At 41.9% G+C, this 17,884-nt stretch overlaps 1 protein-coding gene across 5 annotated transcripts in view; it reads left to right on the top strand.

Annotated features, from left to right (window-relative positions):
• NYAP2 (neuronal tyrosine-phosphorylated phosphoinositide-3-kinase adaptor 2) overlaps nucleotides 1-17,884 on the top strand; it is a 135,374-nt gene that overhangs the window by 66,160 nt on the left and 51,330 nt on the right. For all 5 annotated transcript variants that reach the window (XM_083442683.1, XM_083442686.1, XM_083442684.1 and 2 more), the window contains exon 3: nucleotides 5,233-5,534. In XM_083442683.1, the coding sequence (XP_083298809.1) occupies nucleotides 5,233-5,534 (302 nt within the window). The remainder of the gene's footprint in view (nucleotides 1-5,232; nucleotides 5,535-17,884) is intronic.

The raw sequence follows: 17,884 nt of genomic DNA, 5'->3' as shown, positions 1-17,884 counted from the left end.
AACACAGAATGATGGTAAAGCCTGAGGCAAGAAACCATCATATTATAGATCTGAATTAATAAGAAAAAGCTCCAGGGCAGTGTAGAAGGTAGAAACTGGTGGTCAGTTTAGAAAACAAATTGGGTCTGTAACATTCTGGTTTCATAGTACTATCATATCCTGCATCAGTTCTTTAACATTTAAAGAAAGGAAATTTCCAAGACATCTTAAATTTTCAAAAGGGTGAAAATTGCATAATCGTATCACGTTCGGTTTACAGCTGCCTAATGAGGTTTCTGTCAAAATTTAGCAATGCCATAATACAGAAAAAGGGAGAATAAAATAATGAAACACTTGGGCTCAAAGAAGAGAAAAGGGAAAATTCACAAACTACCCTCCTCAATCGCAAACAGTATTTAGATATATTGTTAAGTGGTGTGGTGGTATGTGTGTTAGTCTGGGTATTATGGCGTGTGACAGAATATGGCATTGAGGTGATTGGCATTTTGATTTATCCTCTCCCCCCCCCCCCACACTCCACTTAAACTGAGCTTTGTCCTGCTAATGTACCTGGAGTTGGTATGAGTCCCCTGGTAGTATCAGTTTTTAAACAACAGAAACAACAACAACAACAATTGCACTTACAAGTCGCTTTCCCCATGCAAAAAAAGTAACTGACAGGTAGTGCATAACTGAAAGCCAGCATAACACTGAAACAGATTTAAAACTGAAAATACATTCATATTTAAATAGAAAAAGCATATTTATGAAAGGCACTAAAGAAGGCCATGAATATCAAAACCCTCCAAATAAAAGCCAAAGGCCTGGCAGAAATGAAATTTTTTTGCCTGGCAAATGGAATAGTGATGGCATCGGTCATGCCCTCCTGTCCCATAACCAGGGAGCCACCAATGAAAAGCCCCATTCTTGTGTTGTCCCACTCTGCACCTCCCTCAGAAGGGTCACACAGAGAAGAACCTCAGATGATGAATGTAGGATCCAGGTTGGTTCATGTGAGAAGTGACAACCCTGAGATATTTTAGTCCTAAGCCGCTTAAGGCTTCGTAGGTGAGATGTGGAAAGTTCATTGTTGCTAGGGGGGGCACTCTCAGCTATATGGTTCTCATATCAGGGCCAGCAAAAACCAATAGACCACCTGGGATTCCCAGATGATTGTTGGACTACAACTTCCAGCCAGCTGTCAATGGTCATGGATGCCGGGAGTTGTAGAAGAAGAGTTTGGATTTGATACCCCGCTTTATCACTACCCTAAGGAGTCTCAAGGGACACAGGTGGCGCTGTGGGTTAAACCATAGAGCCTAGGACTTGCCGATCTGAAAGTTAGCGGTTCAAATCCCCACAATGGGGTGAGCTCCCATTGCTCAGTCCCTTCTCCTGCCAACCTAACAGTTCGAAAGCACATCAAAGTGCAAGTAGATAAATAGGTACCACTCTGGCAGGAAGGTAAACGGTGTTTCTGTGCGCTTCTCTGGTTTGCCAGAAGCGGCTTAGTCATGCTGGCTAGGTGACCTGGAAGCTGTACGTCTTCTCCCTCGGCCAATAAAGCGAGATGAGTGCTGCAACCCCAGAGTCAGTCACAACTGGACCTATGGTCAGGGGTCCCTTTACCTTTTTAAGGAGTCTCAAAGTGGCTAACATTCTCCTTTCCCTTCCTCCCCCACAACAAACACTCTGTGAGGTGAGTGAAGCTGAGAGACCATCTGGGGATCCATGGTTGAATAACTTTGTGGCATGGGTAGTTCAATCCAATAAGTTATTTAGGATGGCAGAATTCCAGCAGCGCCAAACATAGGTTGGAATCCAGAGTTAGTCATATGCAGAGTTTACTCAGCCTAAGCATATCAGTTTCACTAGGTCTACTCTGATTATTACTAATGTCGAATAGCACCCTAATCAGGGGTCAGCAAACTTTTTCAGCAGGGGGACGGTCCACTGTCCCTCAGACCTTGTGTGGGGCCGGACTATATTTTTTTGTGAGGGGAAGAATGAATTCCTATGCCCCACAAATAACCCAGAGATGCATTTTAGATAAAAGCACACATTTTACTCATGTAAAAACACCAGGCAGGCCCCACAAATAACCCAGAGATGCATTTTAAATAAAAGGACACATTCTACTCATGTAAAAACATGCTGATTCCCGGACCATCTGCGGGCCCGATTGAGAAGGCGATTGGGCCAGATCCAGCCCCCGGGCCTTAGTTTGCCTACCCATGGGCTAATTCATCAAACTATAATGCTTATCATCATGAAGATATAAGAATGCAACACCTCAAAGCATGTGTTCAATAGTAACGTTCAGTAAGGTTACTCTGGGGTAAGTGGTCTGAAAACTGTCCTCTTACTTTTCTTTCCTGACAAATGTTTTTCCCCACCTCCTCTTTTTAAAGTAACCTTTCCCATGCTGTACTTCAGCCGATCGTTTTTCCTTGTCATAAAAGCAGTTTGAACCTGACCAAGCCCAAATGAAAAGCTCTCAGGGGAATAATCCAAATATGCATTTCCATATATATTAATAAGCCATGCCACATTTTTTTTTTTTTTTGGCAACTCGTATAATATAATTTTGAAACGAGCTCGAGCTTATCATCTGAACAGTAAGAGCACAGTCTCCTTTCTGTCAAAAGTAATGGAATGAGATCATCTACGCAATCATTTCTACTCGCTGTCTTCATTTTCCTTTACAGGAAAGTGCCACATAAATCTCACTTTCCTCCTCTTGCTACAAAGCAGGCTCCGGCCAGTCAGCCCTGCTATTTACAGTCAGGAAGATCAGATGAACTCTTTACATCACTGGGCAGGGCAAAACGAAGGCTGCGACAAAAAAGCAAAGCACAGGGAACTTGGGGGGACTTGTGTTTGACTTTTGGTGATAATCTGTAGGTAATAGTGTGGGATTTACTAGATGCCAGATAAAAATAGAAGCAGTGAAAATTTAGTGAGTTGCTATATATATATATATATATATATCCAAATACATTTTAAATAAACCCTGAGATTTTGATTATTCCTGTGGCTGTAATTTTTTTATATAAAAAAGTATGGAATTTTAAATTGTTTTAACCTGCCCTGGGACCTGCTGGTGAAGGGCAGGTAATAAATTTAATAATAATAATAATAATACTTTTTTTTCACTAGCCCTACATCAATCCACCAAACCAATGTGCCATATGCAGAGAGCAAATGCAACTGTGCAGAATGTAGACATTCAAAATCAGTTTTATGTCCCTTAATTGCAACATTCTCAAAACACCTGAGTTTCAAATAGATTAGCCGAAATCCTACAGAGTAGAACATCTTCCCGTGTATAACATCCTCTATATATTTCAATGGCAATCCTTTTTTTTAAAAAAAGTGACATAAATAGCTTTTTTTGCTATATAGAAGTTTGGGACCACACTTTATTTGCAGAACAATTTTTAGAAATATTAACTGAGGCATAATTAATCTTCAAATTAGTCATAGATTATTATTTTTTAAAGTTTCAGACTGTAAAGGAGCATTTAATGAACACTGCTTTTGATCTTTTTGGGATTGACATCCCTGGGGAAGTGACACCAACTATGATCTAGAAATGGTTTGGTGTAATAAACATGTACTGGTTTGTGTATTTGGACACTAGTGCTCTCTAGTGATGGCAGTTTGTCATACTTGAGAGAACTAGATCTCTTTTTAATTCATTAACTAAGGCTGCATGCACACAGGATTTTATTTTCAAATCGATGGAGGCTGAGTACTTGTACATGCAGTCAAGATCTAATGCATATTTTGCTCGCCTCTTCTTGAGAAACTGGTTTCATTCTGAAAATAAAAGCTCATTGCAGATTGATTCTGCATTACACTACAATGTCCATCTGAAAACAGATTTAAGCAGTCCCAGCACTTTCCTGATAATGTTGTGGGTGGGCATTATAGGAAGATCACAATCACCACTTCATAGAATCATAGAATCATAGAACCATAGAGTTGGAAGAGACCACAAGGGCCATCGAGTCCAACCCCCTGCCAAGCAGGAAACACCATCAGAGCACTCCTGACATATGGTTGTCAAGCCTCTGCTTAAAGACCTCCAAAGAAGAAGACTCCACCACACTCCTTGGCAGCAAATTCCACTGTCAAACAGCTCTTACTGTCAGGAAGTTCTTCCTAATGTTTAGATGGAATCTTCTTTCTTGTAGTTTGGATCCATTGCTCCACTTCCTTCTTCATTTGTCTAGGGCATGTTTAGAGGGGGAAAGGCAGGATAATCAGAAAGTGTGGGATCCAAACAGGGCTGTCGTAAGCACATGCAGTGCCAGGGTGGAAAGATCCGCCTGGCAACCCCCCCCCCCCAGGTTGCCCAGTCCCAGGCATACAGGGGGGCAGAGCCATCTGGCCACCTCAGCATCTCGCTGCCTTAGTCACCCCCAAACTTGCGACGCAGAGCTACCTGCAGCAGAAGAGCCCACTGCAGAGCTCTGACCGACAGGTGGGCTCTTCTCCGGACTCAACTCTCAGGCCCCGGACTCTTGGCCTGGCGCCCCTGAGAGCCTGGCACCAGGGTGCCCCACACCCCTAGCGCCTATGGGTAAGAAGGCCCTGGATCCAAATGCATCTAGAATCAGTCTAGAATTCAGTGGTTCTCAAATGGTGTGGCGCGCACACTGGTGTGGCAGGAGACACTGGCAAGTGTGGCAGCAAAATTCAAGCACAATCAATATCATATTTTGGGAATGATCCATGTTATTATGTAGCTGCGTTGTTTTATGATTTCTGAATGTCCATGATCACATCATCAATTCGTGGGGTTCTACGTTATAAACCCAGCACTGTTCAGAGTTTTATTTTCTTTCCAATGTATTTCTTATCAATAAAACAAATTGGTGTGGGGAGAGCAAATTTTTCTTGTGAGTAAAGCTGGGAAATCTATTTCATGGGTGTTTAGGCTGGGTGGGTGCATGGGCAGAGTGGCAATAGCAAAACAAATCTGAATCTATGCCAAGTGTAAGAATTTTGTATTTTAACTAAAGTATAACTAGTTGCAGTGTGTGTGTGTGTGTGTGTGTATTATAGGGTTGTATTCAAATAAGTTCAAAGCATTTTCTGTGATTAAGGGGTAAATTGCTTAACAGCAGAATTATTATTATTATTATTATTATTATTATTATTATTATTATTATTATTATTTTGTTAAGCATCCAAATGGCTTTATCAGCTTCATATATATGCATGTGTGTTTTACTTTCCTTACAGCTTAGGAGGTGAAGTGGTGAGAGGAAATGAAGGAAGCTACATTGGCAAGCATTTCCGCATGGGATTTATGACAATGCCCGCCCCTCAGGATAGGCTGCCTCATCCTTGTTCGAGTGGCTTTTCCGTGAGATCCCAGTCGCTTCATTCTGTTGGAGGTACCGATGATGAAAGCAGTAGCTGCTCCCGCAAACAACCCCCACCGAAACCGAAACGAGATCCCAATACCAAACTAAGCACATCCTCTGAAACTGTAAATGCTGGAACAACAAGTAAGGGTGGAAAGCTACCAGACCGAACTGAAGGTAAATGCTTAGCTTCTGTTAACTTTTGAAGGTACTATTAAATATTCACTTGTTCATAGTGTATTCCTCAAACTCCAAGGAGGTTCTGCACTTGGGTATTCTTCAGTTTCCATCACCAAAATGCAAGTGTTTGTATTCTTCATCAATTCCCAGCCAAAGCTAAATTCTCCTGTTATAACTGAACATTAAAGTTTAAATTTCTGAATGTAAAGCAAGTTTCTAAATGCAAATCTGAGTTTGCACTTAGTTCAGTACTCATTGACTTTATTGGCAGTGATTAAGAACTATCCTAAAATAAACACAGAATAAATAAATTGAAATATTACTTCCGTTTTCTAATTGTGTAAATGGCTTATGCTTGCATCACTTTGCTAACACCAAACTCCATTCCAAATGGCTTCTGGGGAATCTTGATAGGAGATATGCTGTAAATAGCATTATAGTAAGACTTAAAACTCTAAAATGTTGTATAAATACCCATTATACCTGAAGGAGCATCTCCACCCCCATCGTTCAGCCCAGACACTGAGGTCCAGCTCAGAGGGCCTTCTGGCGGTTCCCTCCCTGCGAGAAGTGGAGGGCCTTCTCGGTAGTGGCGCCCGCCCTGTGGAACACCCTCCCATCAGATGTCAAGGAAATAAACAACTGTTTGACTTCTAGAAGACATCTGAAGGCAGCCCTGAAGGCAGCCCTGTTTAGGGAAGTTTTTAATGTTTGATGTTTTATTGTGTTTTTAATATTCTGTTGGGAGCTGCCCAGTGTGGCTGGGGAAACCCAGCCAGATGAGCGGGGTATAAATAATAAAAATAAAGTATTATTATTATTATTATTATTATTATTATTATTATTATTCATAGTCGGCGGAGCAGGCTCCACTTATTGGCTGCCCATGATTCAGCAGTTTAACTTTTGTTTTGGTGGGCTATTCTGCCTTGCAACGCAGCTGGCCAGGAAATTTAGAAGGTTGGCCGCTGGGACGTGACTCCTCACACCTTGTGAATGGAGGGCTGTGTGTGAGGGGTCGCAACCGCCACCCAGCAAGAGAAGGGTGTGGTGCCATTGTGGACTAAGGTATGGAGACTACAGGTTCCAAAATCCCTCATCACCATGTAGCTTTACTGGGTCACTTTGGGCCCATCACTATCTGTCAACCTAGCCTACCACAGAGGGCTGTTAGGATAAAATGTGAAGGGCTACTTGGAGGAAGTGCAGGGTGATATAGGAAAAGATAAGGACCATTTGCATTCAAAACAGTAGGGGGGGGGAATGATTTGTGCTTACTGGATTCTGATTCCAATAGATGCCGTTGTGTCTTTCACTTGGAACAGATGTAGACCCATGTAGGCTTTTAACAATGCTTCCACATGTACACTATTTTTGTAATGGCGCAATTGGCCAGTCACATCTCCTCCTCTGGGCATCTCATCAACATGGATGGGATTTGAACAAGAGCACAACTCTCGATCAACTGCGTTTTGTTTCAATGGGGCTTAGGCTGAACATTTTCTTGGCAATTTTTACTCTTTGTGCAATCTCAAGTGAGCTCCCTGCGTGGAAAAGGTACCCCTTGCTGCTCTATAATTCTCTCTCAGACAAAAGTGTTTCTCCTGCACTATAATCTCTCAAAGTGGTTGACTTATTGAGGGCATTTACCTTTTAGGAGAGGCAATTACTATACCAGTAATTGCTGCCCCCCCCCCATACACACCAAAGCAACACCATTTTCTATCAAATCACTGCTACAAACCCATCCAGGATGCCAAACACCCATAGTGCACTCTTGCCACAGCAGAGAAATATGAGTTGGATGAGAAAAAAGTTGAATCTGTCAGGTTTTTCTTTCGAGGTACGTGTGTTCCTATCCTGCTTATGACCAACTAGTGTTTGAAGGACTTAAGGTTTAGTAGAACCCAGTATTCTTCTTGTTCATCAGCAGTTTATTTCCTAGCAATAGGCATAGTGGAAGTTGGGTTGTGTCAGATTTTCATTCAGATATGTGATATCATCACAAATGCAAACTAGAATAAGGACAATACTCTGAACTGGCTAATATTTTAACCTTGTTTCACATCTGCCTATCCCATCTTTATAATAGAAACAGGGTACTGCATTTTGCAGACAGCCCATATTTTTGGCCCTGATTATTTTTGTTAAGTTTCCACTTCATTATACCTGCTATTGATCATTAAAAAAATAATTTCAGTTGTTTTCCGAGGTGCAAGAATAAGTAAAGGAAGCACTTGACTCTGATTAAACAAATGCCTTACATTTATTTGTGCTGCTAACTAAGAACATTGTGGAATTTAGTGCGTTTGATCTACATATCAATAGCAAGTTGAATACCAGATCCTGGAGTCATTATTGAAGAAACAACTTCAGGCATGTTAGAGGTTTCATTCAATATTTCAATAGCACACATTGCAATCACAGAGATTGTACTTTCTGCTACATATCTTTGTCTTTTACCATTTTGTATTTTGATTTCCTTAAAAGCCAACATTTAACGCAAACACTTCATACTGCATTAACTGAAGCTGTACAGGAATCATATCCTTTGAGACTTATAGACACATTAACATTCAAGGAAGTCGCAAACACTGCAAAGCATTGTCTGTTGGGTGTTAAAATATATGACACGTACTTAGCAGCTTGGGAATTATGTTGTGCTGAGAAACTGATTGCAAGCACTCCTAGTCAAGATACGCTAACCTGTCTGCGGATTGTGTGCTTAATTGTGCTGATAAGGGGATAAAAACTCACTTTAAACATCCTCTGCTCTGTGTGTAATCTTTGCTCATTTATGCAGATTGGTAAATATATATATATATATGGGTTCTGGACCACACTATTCACTCATTAATTCCCAGTGTGTGCTCTCTCTCCCTCCCTCCCTCCCAATTATTATTTTCTTCACTTATTATTATTTCCAGAAATTCCTTCTACGTTCTTTTTCACTATTCACCAAATATTTATTTTCATCCAGTTGTGGACATGCAGGGAATGTTTGGCAGAGATTTGCTGTTTGACATCAAAATGACATCCAAAGCTATTTGACCTTTGCCTAACCCCATGTCCTCCATCAACTCTGTAGTGGCAAACTGGTATTTGTGGAGCTTAAGGGAGTTAAAGGTAAAGGTAAAGGTGCCCCTGCCCATACGGGCCAGTCTTGACAGACTCTAGGGTTGTGCGCTCATCTCACTCTATAGGCCGGGAGCCAGCGCTGTCCGCAGACACTTCCGAGTCACGTGGCCAGCGTGACAAGCTGCATCTGGCGAGCCAGCGCAGCACACGGGAACGCCGTTTACCTTCCTGCTGGTAAGCAGTCCCTATTTATGTACTTGCACAACTGCTAGGTTGGCAGGCGCTGGGACCGAACGATGGGAGTGCACCCCGCCCCAGGGATTCGAACCGCCGACCATGCGATCGGCAAGTCCTACAAAAGCTGGGATGGGTGAGAAGGATAACACCAGTGTCTCCAAATGTGGCATACAGTGCCTCTAGGTCACTGCCATTCAAGCTTCCTAACCAGGGTGAAGCACAAGCTCTGTGAAGTATCCATGGGATGCACTCCTTTAAATACTGTGGGTAAGATGCTCAGAATGGAGAGCGCAGCTCACTACAAAACTGCTAGGTGTGCTCAGTTTGGGGAATACAGTACTTGACTAATGGGTATAATAAACTACAGAGAAGTCTGTCAGCTATGCAATTGCTGTGGAAAAAAAGCATCCAGAACGATACATTAAAAAGAGGACACTTCCTCAAAATTATTCAGGTTTTCCTTTCCTTTCTCTGACCTGGCCATATTCACAAGGGGGGTTTCAATGGGCTTTTGCAATTCTGGTGCCTTTATCTGAGGTAGGAAAATGTACACTGCTGCTAGGATGTCCTTTCAATTTGAAAATGGCTCTCCTCTGCTTGTTCACAAGCGCTGCAGCACAGTCTAAAGAGGCATTATTTGTATCACTCTTGGTAAACCCCTTATACCTTGGTTTTCAAACAGCTTAGTTCTCGAAGGTTTTGGCTCCTGAACACCGCAAACCCAGAAGTGACTGCTACAGTTTGCCAAGTATTTTTAGAAGCTGAACATCTGACTGGGCTTCTGCGGCTTCTGATTGGAAGCTCCTGCAGCCAATCAGAAGCCGTGCTTTGGTTTACGAACGTTTTGGAAGTCAAACGGACTTCCGGAATGGATTCTGTTCGAATTCCAAGGTACGACTGTAGCATGTAATATCTGCTGCTCAGCCAAAGCCCCGTCTGCACTCACAATATAAAGCGATATGGCTCCGCTGCTGTATAAGAACAAATGGCAATACAGCATATCTTTGAAATATACTCCCAGGAGCCATACTATGGATTCCTCAACTGCAGCAGCGGCATAATGCTGGTGACTCCTTAGTGTGGTGTTGTGGTTAGAATGCTGGACTAGGACCTGAGAGGTAAAGGTTTGAATCCCCACTCAGCCACGATGCTGACTGGGTGACCTTGGGCCAGTCACTAACACCAACCGACCTCGCAGGGTTATTTTCTACATAAAATGTAGAGTTGAAGAATTGTGCATGTCGCCCTGAGCTCCTTGGAGAAAATTAGAATATAAAGCAACCACCACAGCAATATCATATTGGGCGGACAGACAAGTTTTCATCCAAACTTCAATGATATGAAAACAGTTCTGGAGCTGAATGCTCCCATGTTCCAGCTCCACTACCTCACCTTAGGACAGTGCCATGATCTCCCGCAGGATCCTACTTTGTCCATGCAAATCTTCTTCACACAATGAGGGGGAAACAAATCTGCCAATTAATAGGCTAACTCAGTTTCTCGTTTTTACAATCTTAAATTCAGTTCTCCGTGATTCTGCAGCAATTTGTGCTTTTTTTATCCTTATAAAAATTATTCAGCATTTTACTGCAAACTTCTCATAATAAACACATGAAGTTTTGACAAAAAATGCACAGTTTTGCAGACAACTTTTCTTAATACAATGCATTATGTACGTTATTGTCACTGACTTAGGCATTTGTATGCACACTTTGCCTTGATCCATGCATCATTGTACACTTTGCTCAGCTGGAGAACTGCATTGCAAAATGCAGAAAAGTGTGATTTTTCAAAGGATTATCATGTTTTCATTCACAGATCATTTTTTTTAAAAAAAATGTGGATTTGGCAGCTTCACCTTTATATGCAAATTGCATTGAGTTTCTTCCCCATTCCTGCATGCAATCAAGACAAACTTCAGTGAAGGCCCTTGGGTCTCAGGCCTGAAATGATCAAATGTGAACTAAAATGTGCTTTGCTGGTCATCCTTCAACAAAACTGCATGTCCTGTTAATGTTTTTCTTTTCTTTTCCAAACTGCATAAGGTGGTGATGAGACAACCCATTGATAAACAAATTAGGGCGATAACAGCAGGAGTACTTTTTATATTAAAAATGGCTATCATGAGAATATTGGTACTCTGTCCCTACAGGAAAAATCCTGTTTTTCACAAGTAATCTTTAGCGGCTTGCTAATTTTCAGTTTGAAATCCTGTCACTTGATTGGTAACAGTGAGAGTACATAGTGATATCAGTTTAATTACAGCTGATCTGTGGATGCACAGATTAATCTCCAGGGAGACTGCAAATACATATTGCTTTCCTCTTAATACTTTTTTGATTCATTGGATACTTTCTCACGTAATGCCACTGCAGATTTGCTTATGGGGCAATTCTTTGCAGAGTTTAAACTTTGCATAGTTCTCTTTGGTCAAACAACAGCATCTGTCATTTTTTAGCTTGCTCATATGGCATATGTATTCCCATGTGTGGCGTTTGCCCGTTCATTTGAAAGTGTTTGATTAGGCGGGAGAGAAAGGGTTAAAATGTAGACCAATAGGAAAGCCGGTGGCGGAGCCTACCTGTTTATAAAAGGGCTTAGCCCGAGGTTTGGGGGTGGTTAGCTGGTTGGTTTTAGTGGGTTGGTTGGTTGGTTGGTTGGTTGGGAAAGGCAGTTGGAAGAGCAGTTGGCAGGCAGTTGGAAATAGAGAGACAGTGCAGTTGGTTCTTGTGTGAGGGGAGGTAGAAGAGATAGATACAGGATAAACTAAGACTATGAAGGTGAAGAGTAACAACGTTTGGAATGCAGTTAAAGTTTGTTTGTATCTGCAATAAACTACACTCTTCTTTATTAACTTGAGAACCTGACTAAGTGATTTACCAGGGAGGACCTGGTTGGTGGCAGCGGATTAGTGGTATACGGGTCAATAGTCCGTGAGACGACCGGGGGCTCCGTACGAAATCCACACCATGGTAAGGAGGTCAGCACAGAGCAGAGAAACCAGTTTGCGAGGCCGATTGTGGGGGGCCAACATTGTGCATGCAATGTCCTGATGACAAGTGTGACACCACACGCTTGCCATCAGGACATCGGGAGAAGACGGGGCAGAGCCGAACATGGCAGCCGTGGGACTTCCATCACCTCCACCATGGGACTTCCATCACCTCCACCACCAAGGAAGAGGAGGAGGAGGAGGAGGAGGAGGAGGAGGAGGAGGAGGAGGAGGAGGAGGAACTGGCTGTTGGGGCCAGGCCGTGGTCGACTCCGTGTTTCGCCTCCATGCTTTTTGGACATTGGGAGGGGTAGCCCCTGCTGACCCAGAGGAAACTGAGGAGCATCAGAATACCCAAATCAGTTGGAGAACTGACTTGGGGATTCAAAATCAGCCCTGTGATTATAAGCACTTCTGCTTTGCAGATCTACTCTTTCCACATTTTGACCCTGCATGGCTGGTGCAACCAGAGTGAAGAAACTGCCTCAGGTGGCAGATGCTGGGGGACAGGAAGTGGTAGTGAAGTATTGGAGGACTGCCCCGAGATTCAGTTTCCAGCCCAGCTGACTTCTCTATGTGGAACTGAAAGGGGGCACCCTCTTTATCACAGACAGCAAAGAGCCTGGCACCAGCTTTGTGCCTACCCAATTTCAGTAGGCTTCACCTATTGTCCTGTTTCCAAAATAGCTTTTCGGGTTTACCAAGAAACACAAAAAATTCCCATCAATTACCGGGGATGGAAGGAAATGAAGTATTTAACTGTAAATAATGTTAATATTTTCCCAGTTACAAACCATATTTTGTGAAAACTATGATTCTATGATGATTCTATGATTCTATGAAAACATTTTGATCAGAAAGTACTGATATTTTCTCTCTCTCTGAAACAAACTCTCAAAGAAATCTAAAATCTAACTACTAAGCTCTTTACAGCTTCCCTACATGTGGGTTCCTCCTCACCAAAAAGAAAGAAACCTCTGGGTTTTTAAAGAAAGGCGTAAGACAACTTCTTTCCAAACCATTTGGTTGAAAACAAAACTTGAAGCCGCAGTGCCCTTTTTGATGAATTTTTATTATTTTCTTGTGGTTGTTCAAGGTTGTTCAGTTACACAGTCCTGATGAAAAATATGGTGCTAAAGTGTAAAGTCCAGAGGCAAAGGACCCTAAGTGGAGAGAGTAATCAGTCATTTTGTAATTTGCCAAGAACACTCTGTGGATGGATACTTCATTGTGGGAAAGGTTAACTAATTCAGTTTGGTAGAAGCAGAGAAGCAGAGAGCTGGGCCGGATCTAGACACCTCAAAGAAGCATTTCAGTTTGAAGCGTTGTAAATTTAAACAGGGAAAACAGGTAGAGGAAAACAGGACTCCACGTCACCATCTGATGGCGCAATGATTGCACATACCACGCATATAAATTGCTTTTTCTTTACCAGTCTAGCTGAGTCCCTGGTTTCGTTCAGAAGACAAGGCAGCCTGGAGCTCTCAGATTAAGGGCAGAATAACAGTGTTTACCCTTTGTGCCTTTGTTCCCCTTTATTTCACATTGCTTGCGAAAACTGCAGGACAAGTTAGTCATGACTCAGTTAAGTTCCATTGATTCAAGCAGACTAAGACTGCATCCATCCAATATATCATCATTCAAGACTGGCAGACATCTTCATCCATGCTGTATACAGAGCTAAAACTACTTCTGAAACAATCCTCAAAATCATAGATGCAACTCCAATTTTAGTTTCAAAATAAAGCCCTTTTCAATTTTTTTTGGGGGGGGAACCTTGACATTTGTGGCTTTGATTTCGTACTATGGTATCTACATCAGCTGATTTATACTGCCTGCAATTCTATTCACAAGGGGTAAACTTCATTGAGTACCGTGGAGTTGAGTTTCAAACCAACATCCACAGAATTGTGCTGTTAATCAGTCTTCAGCATTTATCATGTTAGTTAGGCTCTGTTTTTAAATTGCAGGCATTTAGCTCTGATACATCTCAAACCACAACTAACCGAAAAGTAGTAGTAGAAATGAGTTATTTGTAGAGATGGAATTTTCTGAAAATCTCAGTGTTGAGTTTGTCCACACATAGTTGTAACCAGAGCACAAGGTTGTCTCTGTTTCCCCTCCTTCCTCTGTGTGACCCCCAAATCTTCTCCAGAGGGCTCTCTAGCTCTCTGAAGCTGTTTTTCAGGCTGTGCAGGCAACTGCAGCAGAGAGGAAGGGAAAGGAGGAGAATGGAAGTATTGGGCAACACAGAATATTTTCTGAATTCCAATCACGCTCCTTGATTTACTCCTAATTCCAATCACACTCCAAGTTACTTTTTACCGATTTTGCTAAAAAAAAACCCCCGACACAATTCTATTTTGTGAGTTATTATATGTATCATTTTGCATATTATACACCCAAGAAGGCATGCCACTGTATTAAAATTCTTATATATTATTACAGTTGTACCTTGGAAATTGAATGGAGTCCATTCCGGAAGTCTGTTTGACTTCCAAAATGTTTGGAAACCAAAGCATGACTTCTGATTGGCTACAGGAAGCTCCTGCAGCCAACTGGAAGTCGTGGAAGCCCGTCGGACGTTCGGCTTCCAAAAGAACGTTCGCAAACCGGAACAATCACTTCTGGGTTTTGTGGCGTTTGGGAGCCAAAACGTCTGAGTACCAAGGCGTTCGGGATCCAAGGTATGACTGTACTTAGAAAATTGTGTTGCAGAAATACAGCACTACATGGGTCTTGACTCTTTTATATCTAAGGTAAAGGTAAAGGGACCCCTGACCATTAGGTCCAGTCGTGGCCGACTCTGGGGTTGCGGCACTGATCTCGCTTTACTGGCTGAGGGAGCTGGTGTACAGCTTCCGGGTCATGTGGCCAGCATGACTAAGCCGCTTCTGGTGAACCAGAGCAGCACACGGAAACACCGTTTACCTTCCCGCTGGAGTGGTACATATTTATGTACTTGCACTTTGATGTGCTTTCAAACTGCTAGGTTGGCCCGAGCAGGGACCGAGCAACGGGTGCTCACCCCGTTGCAGGGATTCAAACCACCAACCTTCTGATCGGCAAGCCCTAGGCTCAGTGGTTTAATCCACGGCGCCACCCGCGTCCCTCTTTTATATGTACTATACGTATAATATATTGTTCCTTTTTGCATACAAGCAGATCAGTGCAAGAGGCGGTCCAAAGTGGGCAAAGCTTTATCAGGTTGGAACTGCCAGATTCCTTGTATGAACCCATTTACAACATATTCCTCCTCAGTTCCTAGTTATGTGTATATTTTCAGCTTTGACTGTAATGCAAATCAGGAGTTCAATGCAGAGCAAATTAGCCATTCACTCCCATATGCACACTATAATAGGCTATGCAACATCTGTCCAAGCATAGCCTGATAAACTGTGCAATCCTAGCATGTTTATGCAGACATGGGTCCTGATTAATTTAATGGGACTCACCCTGTAGTAAGTGTGGTACCAAAGTCTATGTGCTATGTGTGCAGGTGAGATCTCTAGAGAATGGCTTTTTCATTTCAGGATTTTTTTGTGTGTGTTTTTAAGGCGATGCAGAGAGAAAGGTTGTTCAGCTTTAAAATACCTAATGGCATAGTGTCTTTATAAATGAGGAGGCAGGAGTTTAATTTTCCCGTGCACTTAATGTCATTCTTCTAAGTGGGCTGAATTGCACAGTAAATTAACTCCATATGGAGGTCTCAAAAGCTGGTAAACAGGTGAGGCACAATAGAAAATGACAAACTAGTTGCTGTTGTTGTTTTAATTGCCCTTTCCCCTCACACTCTGAGCAATCATGAAAAGAAATGTCACAACATAATTTCGTATTTCAATCTATTCTTATGCAGGAAAGGAGGTGGTGAGGACAAAGAGCTCGCAGAACTTCTAGAATTAAGTGCAGCATGTGGCAAGCATGTCTGAAAGCTCTGCCAATCTTTTGTTCTGCAAAAATACCTCCTTTAAAAAATGTTATACATTATCAGTCTGCTTCTTCAGTTGGGGTGCCATCAGATCTGTTTCAAGAACTGAGCTCTCTAGGTTAGGAACAGGGAACATACTGACATCCCGATAGTCTTAGTCACCAGCTCCCATAAACCCTGGCTAGCATGGCCAACAGTTAGGGATGATGGGACTGACAAGATCTGAAGGACAACATGTTTCCTATTCCAGTTCTAGGTTTTGGAGCAGACTTGTATATTTACCACCCACAAATACATAAATCTCTTCATTAATATTCTTCTCCCTTTGCCTAAATTTCCATATAAAGTAATAAAATAATTATTAAAATAATTGGTTCTCTCTCTTCCTATACTATAGTGGAGACCTCCATGTGTCTTTTTGTTTGTTTGTTTGTTTGTTTAGAGCTCCTTTAACTGGTTCCTGGAAAGCTTCAGGTATGGCAGCAGACTGTAGTGTATCATTCTCATGAATAAGGATCAGTAAACTGAACCTTAATCTAGACAGGATGAAGATGCTAACACACTAGGAAGGCCTGCCAACTAAGACTGTAGGGAGTTATGCAGTCACTCTCGCTCCCCACCCACATCCCGTCAGGAAACGTGGGTGAAGCTCACCCGGCATATGCTGTTTTAGAGTCCTGGTATACAGGACTTCATTCCACCCACCCACAAAAAGGATTTGCAGGTAAGAAGGGGGTTGCATATCAATGAACCTACCAAATATGGGTTTCAGGAGTATGATGTAAAAGATGGAATGTGGAATTGGATTCTGTGAAGCTATCTGCAGAACAACAGTGTTCTGACCCATAAATACCTGAATTAAACTGGTGGTGTGTGTTTATTTAAAACATTTCAAAGCCTGGACTCTATCAAATGATCTAAGGTTAGGGTATATCCATCAAAACACCAACATAAAAATACTTCAACAAATTTCTAATGATCCCATGAGAGCAATGCAATAATGGAAACACATGTTGGTAGAAGGTTGGGTTATTGTTAAGGTCCTGGGGGATTTTAATGTATGTGTCAGAGACCAGAAATTGTGTAAAACACACACACACATAAATGTGACAAAAAAAACAGGGTAAACTCAGTTTTGCTTTTATTTAGGTTGTGTGTGTGTGTATGAGAGAGAGATTAGGTTAGTTGAATTTAGATCCACCTGAAATTAGCATGACAAATTAATCATGACTTAAATGCAATTGATTTAGTTGGGAGCCAAGTTGAAATCAGTGAGCTTGGATTCAGTCCCGTGAATGGTCTGGGGAGAGTAGAAGTATATTTATTTGTTTTTGCCCTGGAGTACATGGGCTAAACCAGCAGGTTTCTTCTTGGATAGGTTTTAGTATCTATAAAAAGACAACAGTGGATGGTGTGGATATCACTGAGTATGGCAATTGGCCAGAATGAGCCATTCATGGGAGTTTGTGTTCTCAGCATGCGTGGAATGTTTTCCTTGTCTGCTAAATGTCACAATGCTAATGCAATGTTGTGCCTTTTTCTCTTGCACATAGATTGCCAAATAATTCCTTTTCATTGCCTGTGGGATGCTCCCAGATATCACACACACACACACACACACACACACACACACACACTATCCATGCCAATAATTAGTTACACGTAAATGTGCAGCAACTGCCTACTTACCATTGCACTTTTTTGTGTTGTTCTGTGATTACTGTAAGCAGAACTTCATTTCCCCAATATTTCTTTGCTCTTAATATTCTGAGAAGGTAAGTGATTATTCAGGCAGGGCTTGAAATAACAGGAAAGTACACCATAGATCATTTTAAATAAATTGTGTTATGAAATATTTACAGTCCAGACTTTGTGTGGGGTGGCGGGGAGGTAGAGGCTAAAATATATTTTTTCTTTTCTCCGTTGTGAAAACTGCTTCATGCAAACAGTAGCATGAGAGATATAAGAGTCTTGTAAAGGGATAAGAGAGGAGGACCCCTCTTGTAGACATCTATCTTCCATATTATGCATGAGGGTGAAGTCAGCCGACCTTTATGCCACTAATTGTATTTTGTTTTCTGTATATGATATAACATGGCATTCATACACCAG

Source organism: Podarcis tiliguerta (genome assembly GCF_965153285.1).
Source record: "Podarcis tiliguerta genome assembly, chromosome: 5".
Classification (NCBI taxonomy): domain Eukaryota; kingdom Metazoa; phylum Chordata; class Lepidosauria; order Squamata; family Lacertidae; genus Podarcis; species Podarcis tiliguerta.
Note: the sequence above shows the minus strand (reverse complement) of the source record. Positions and strands in the feature narration are given on the sequence as shown.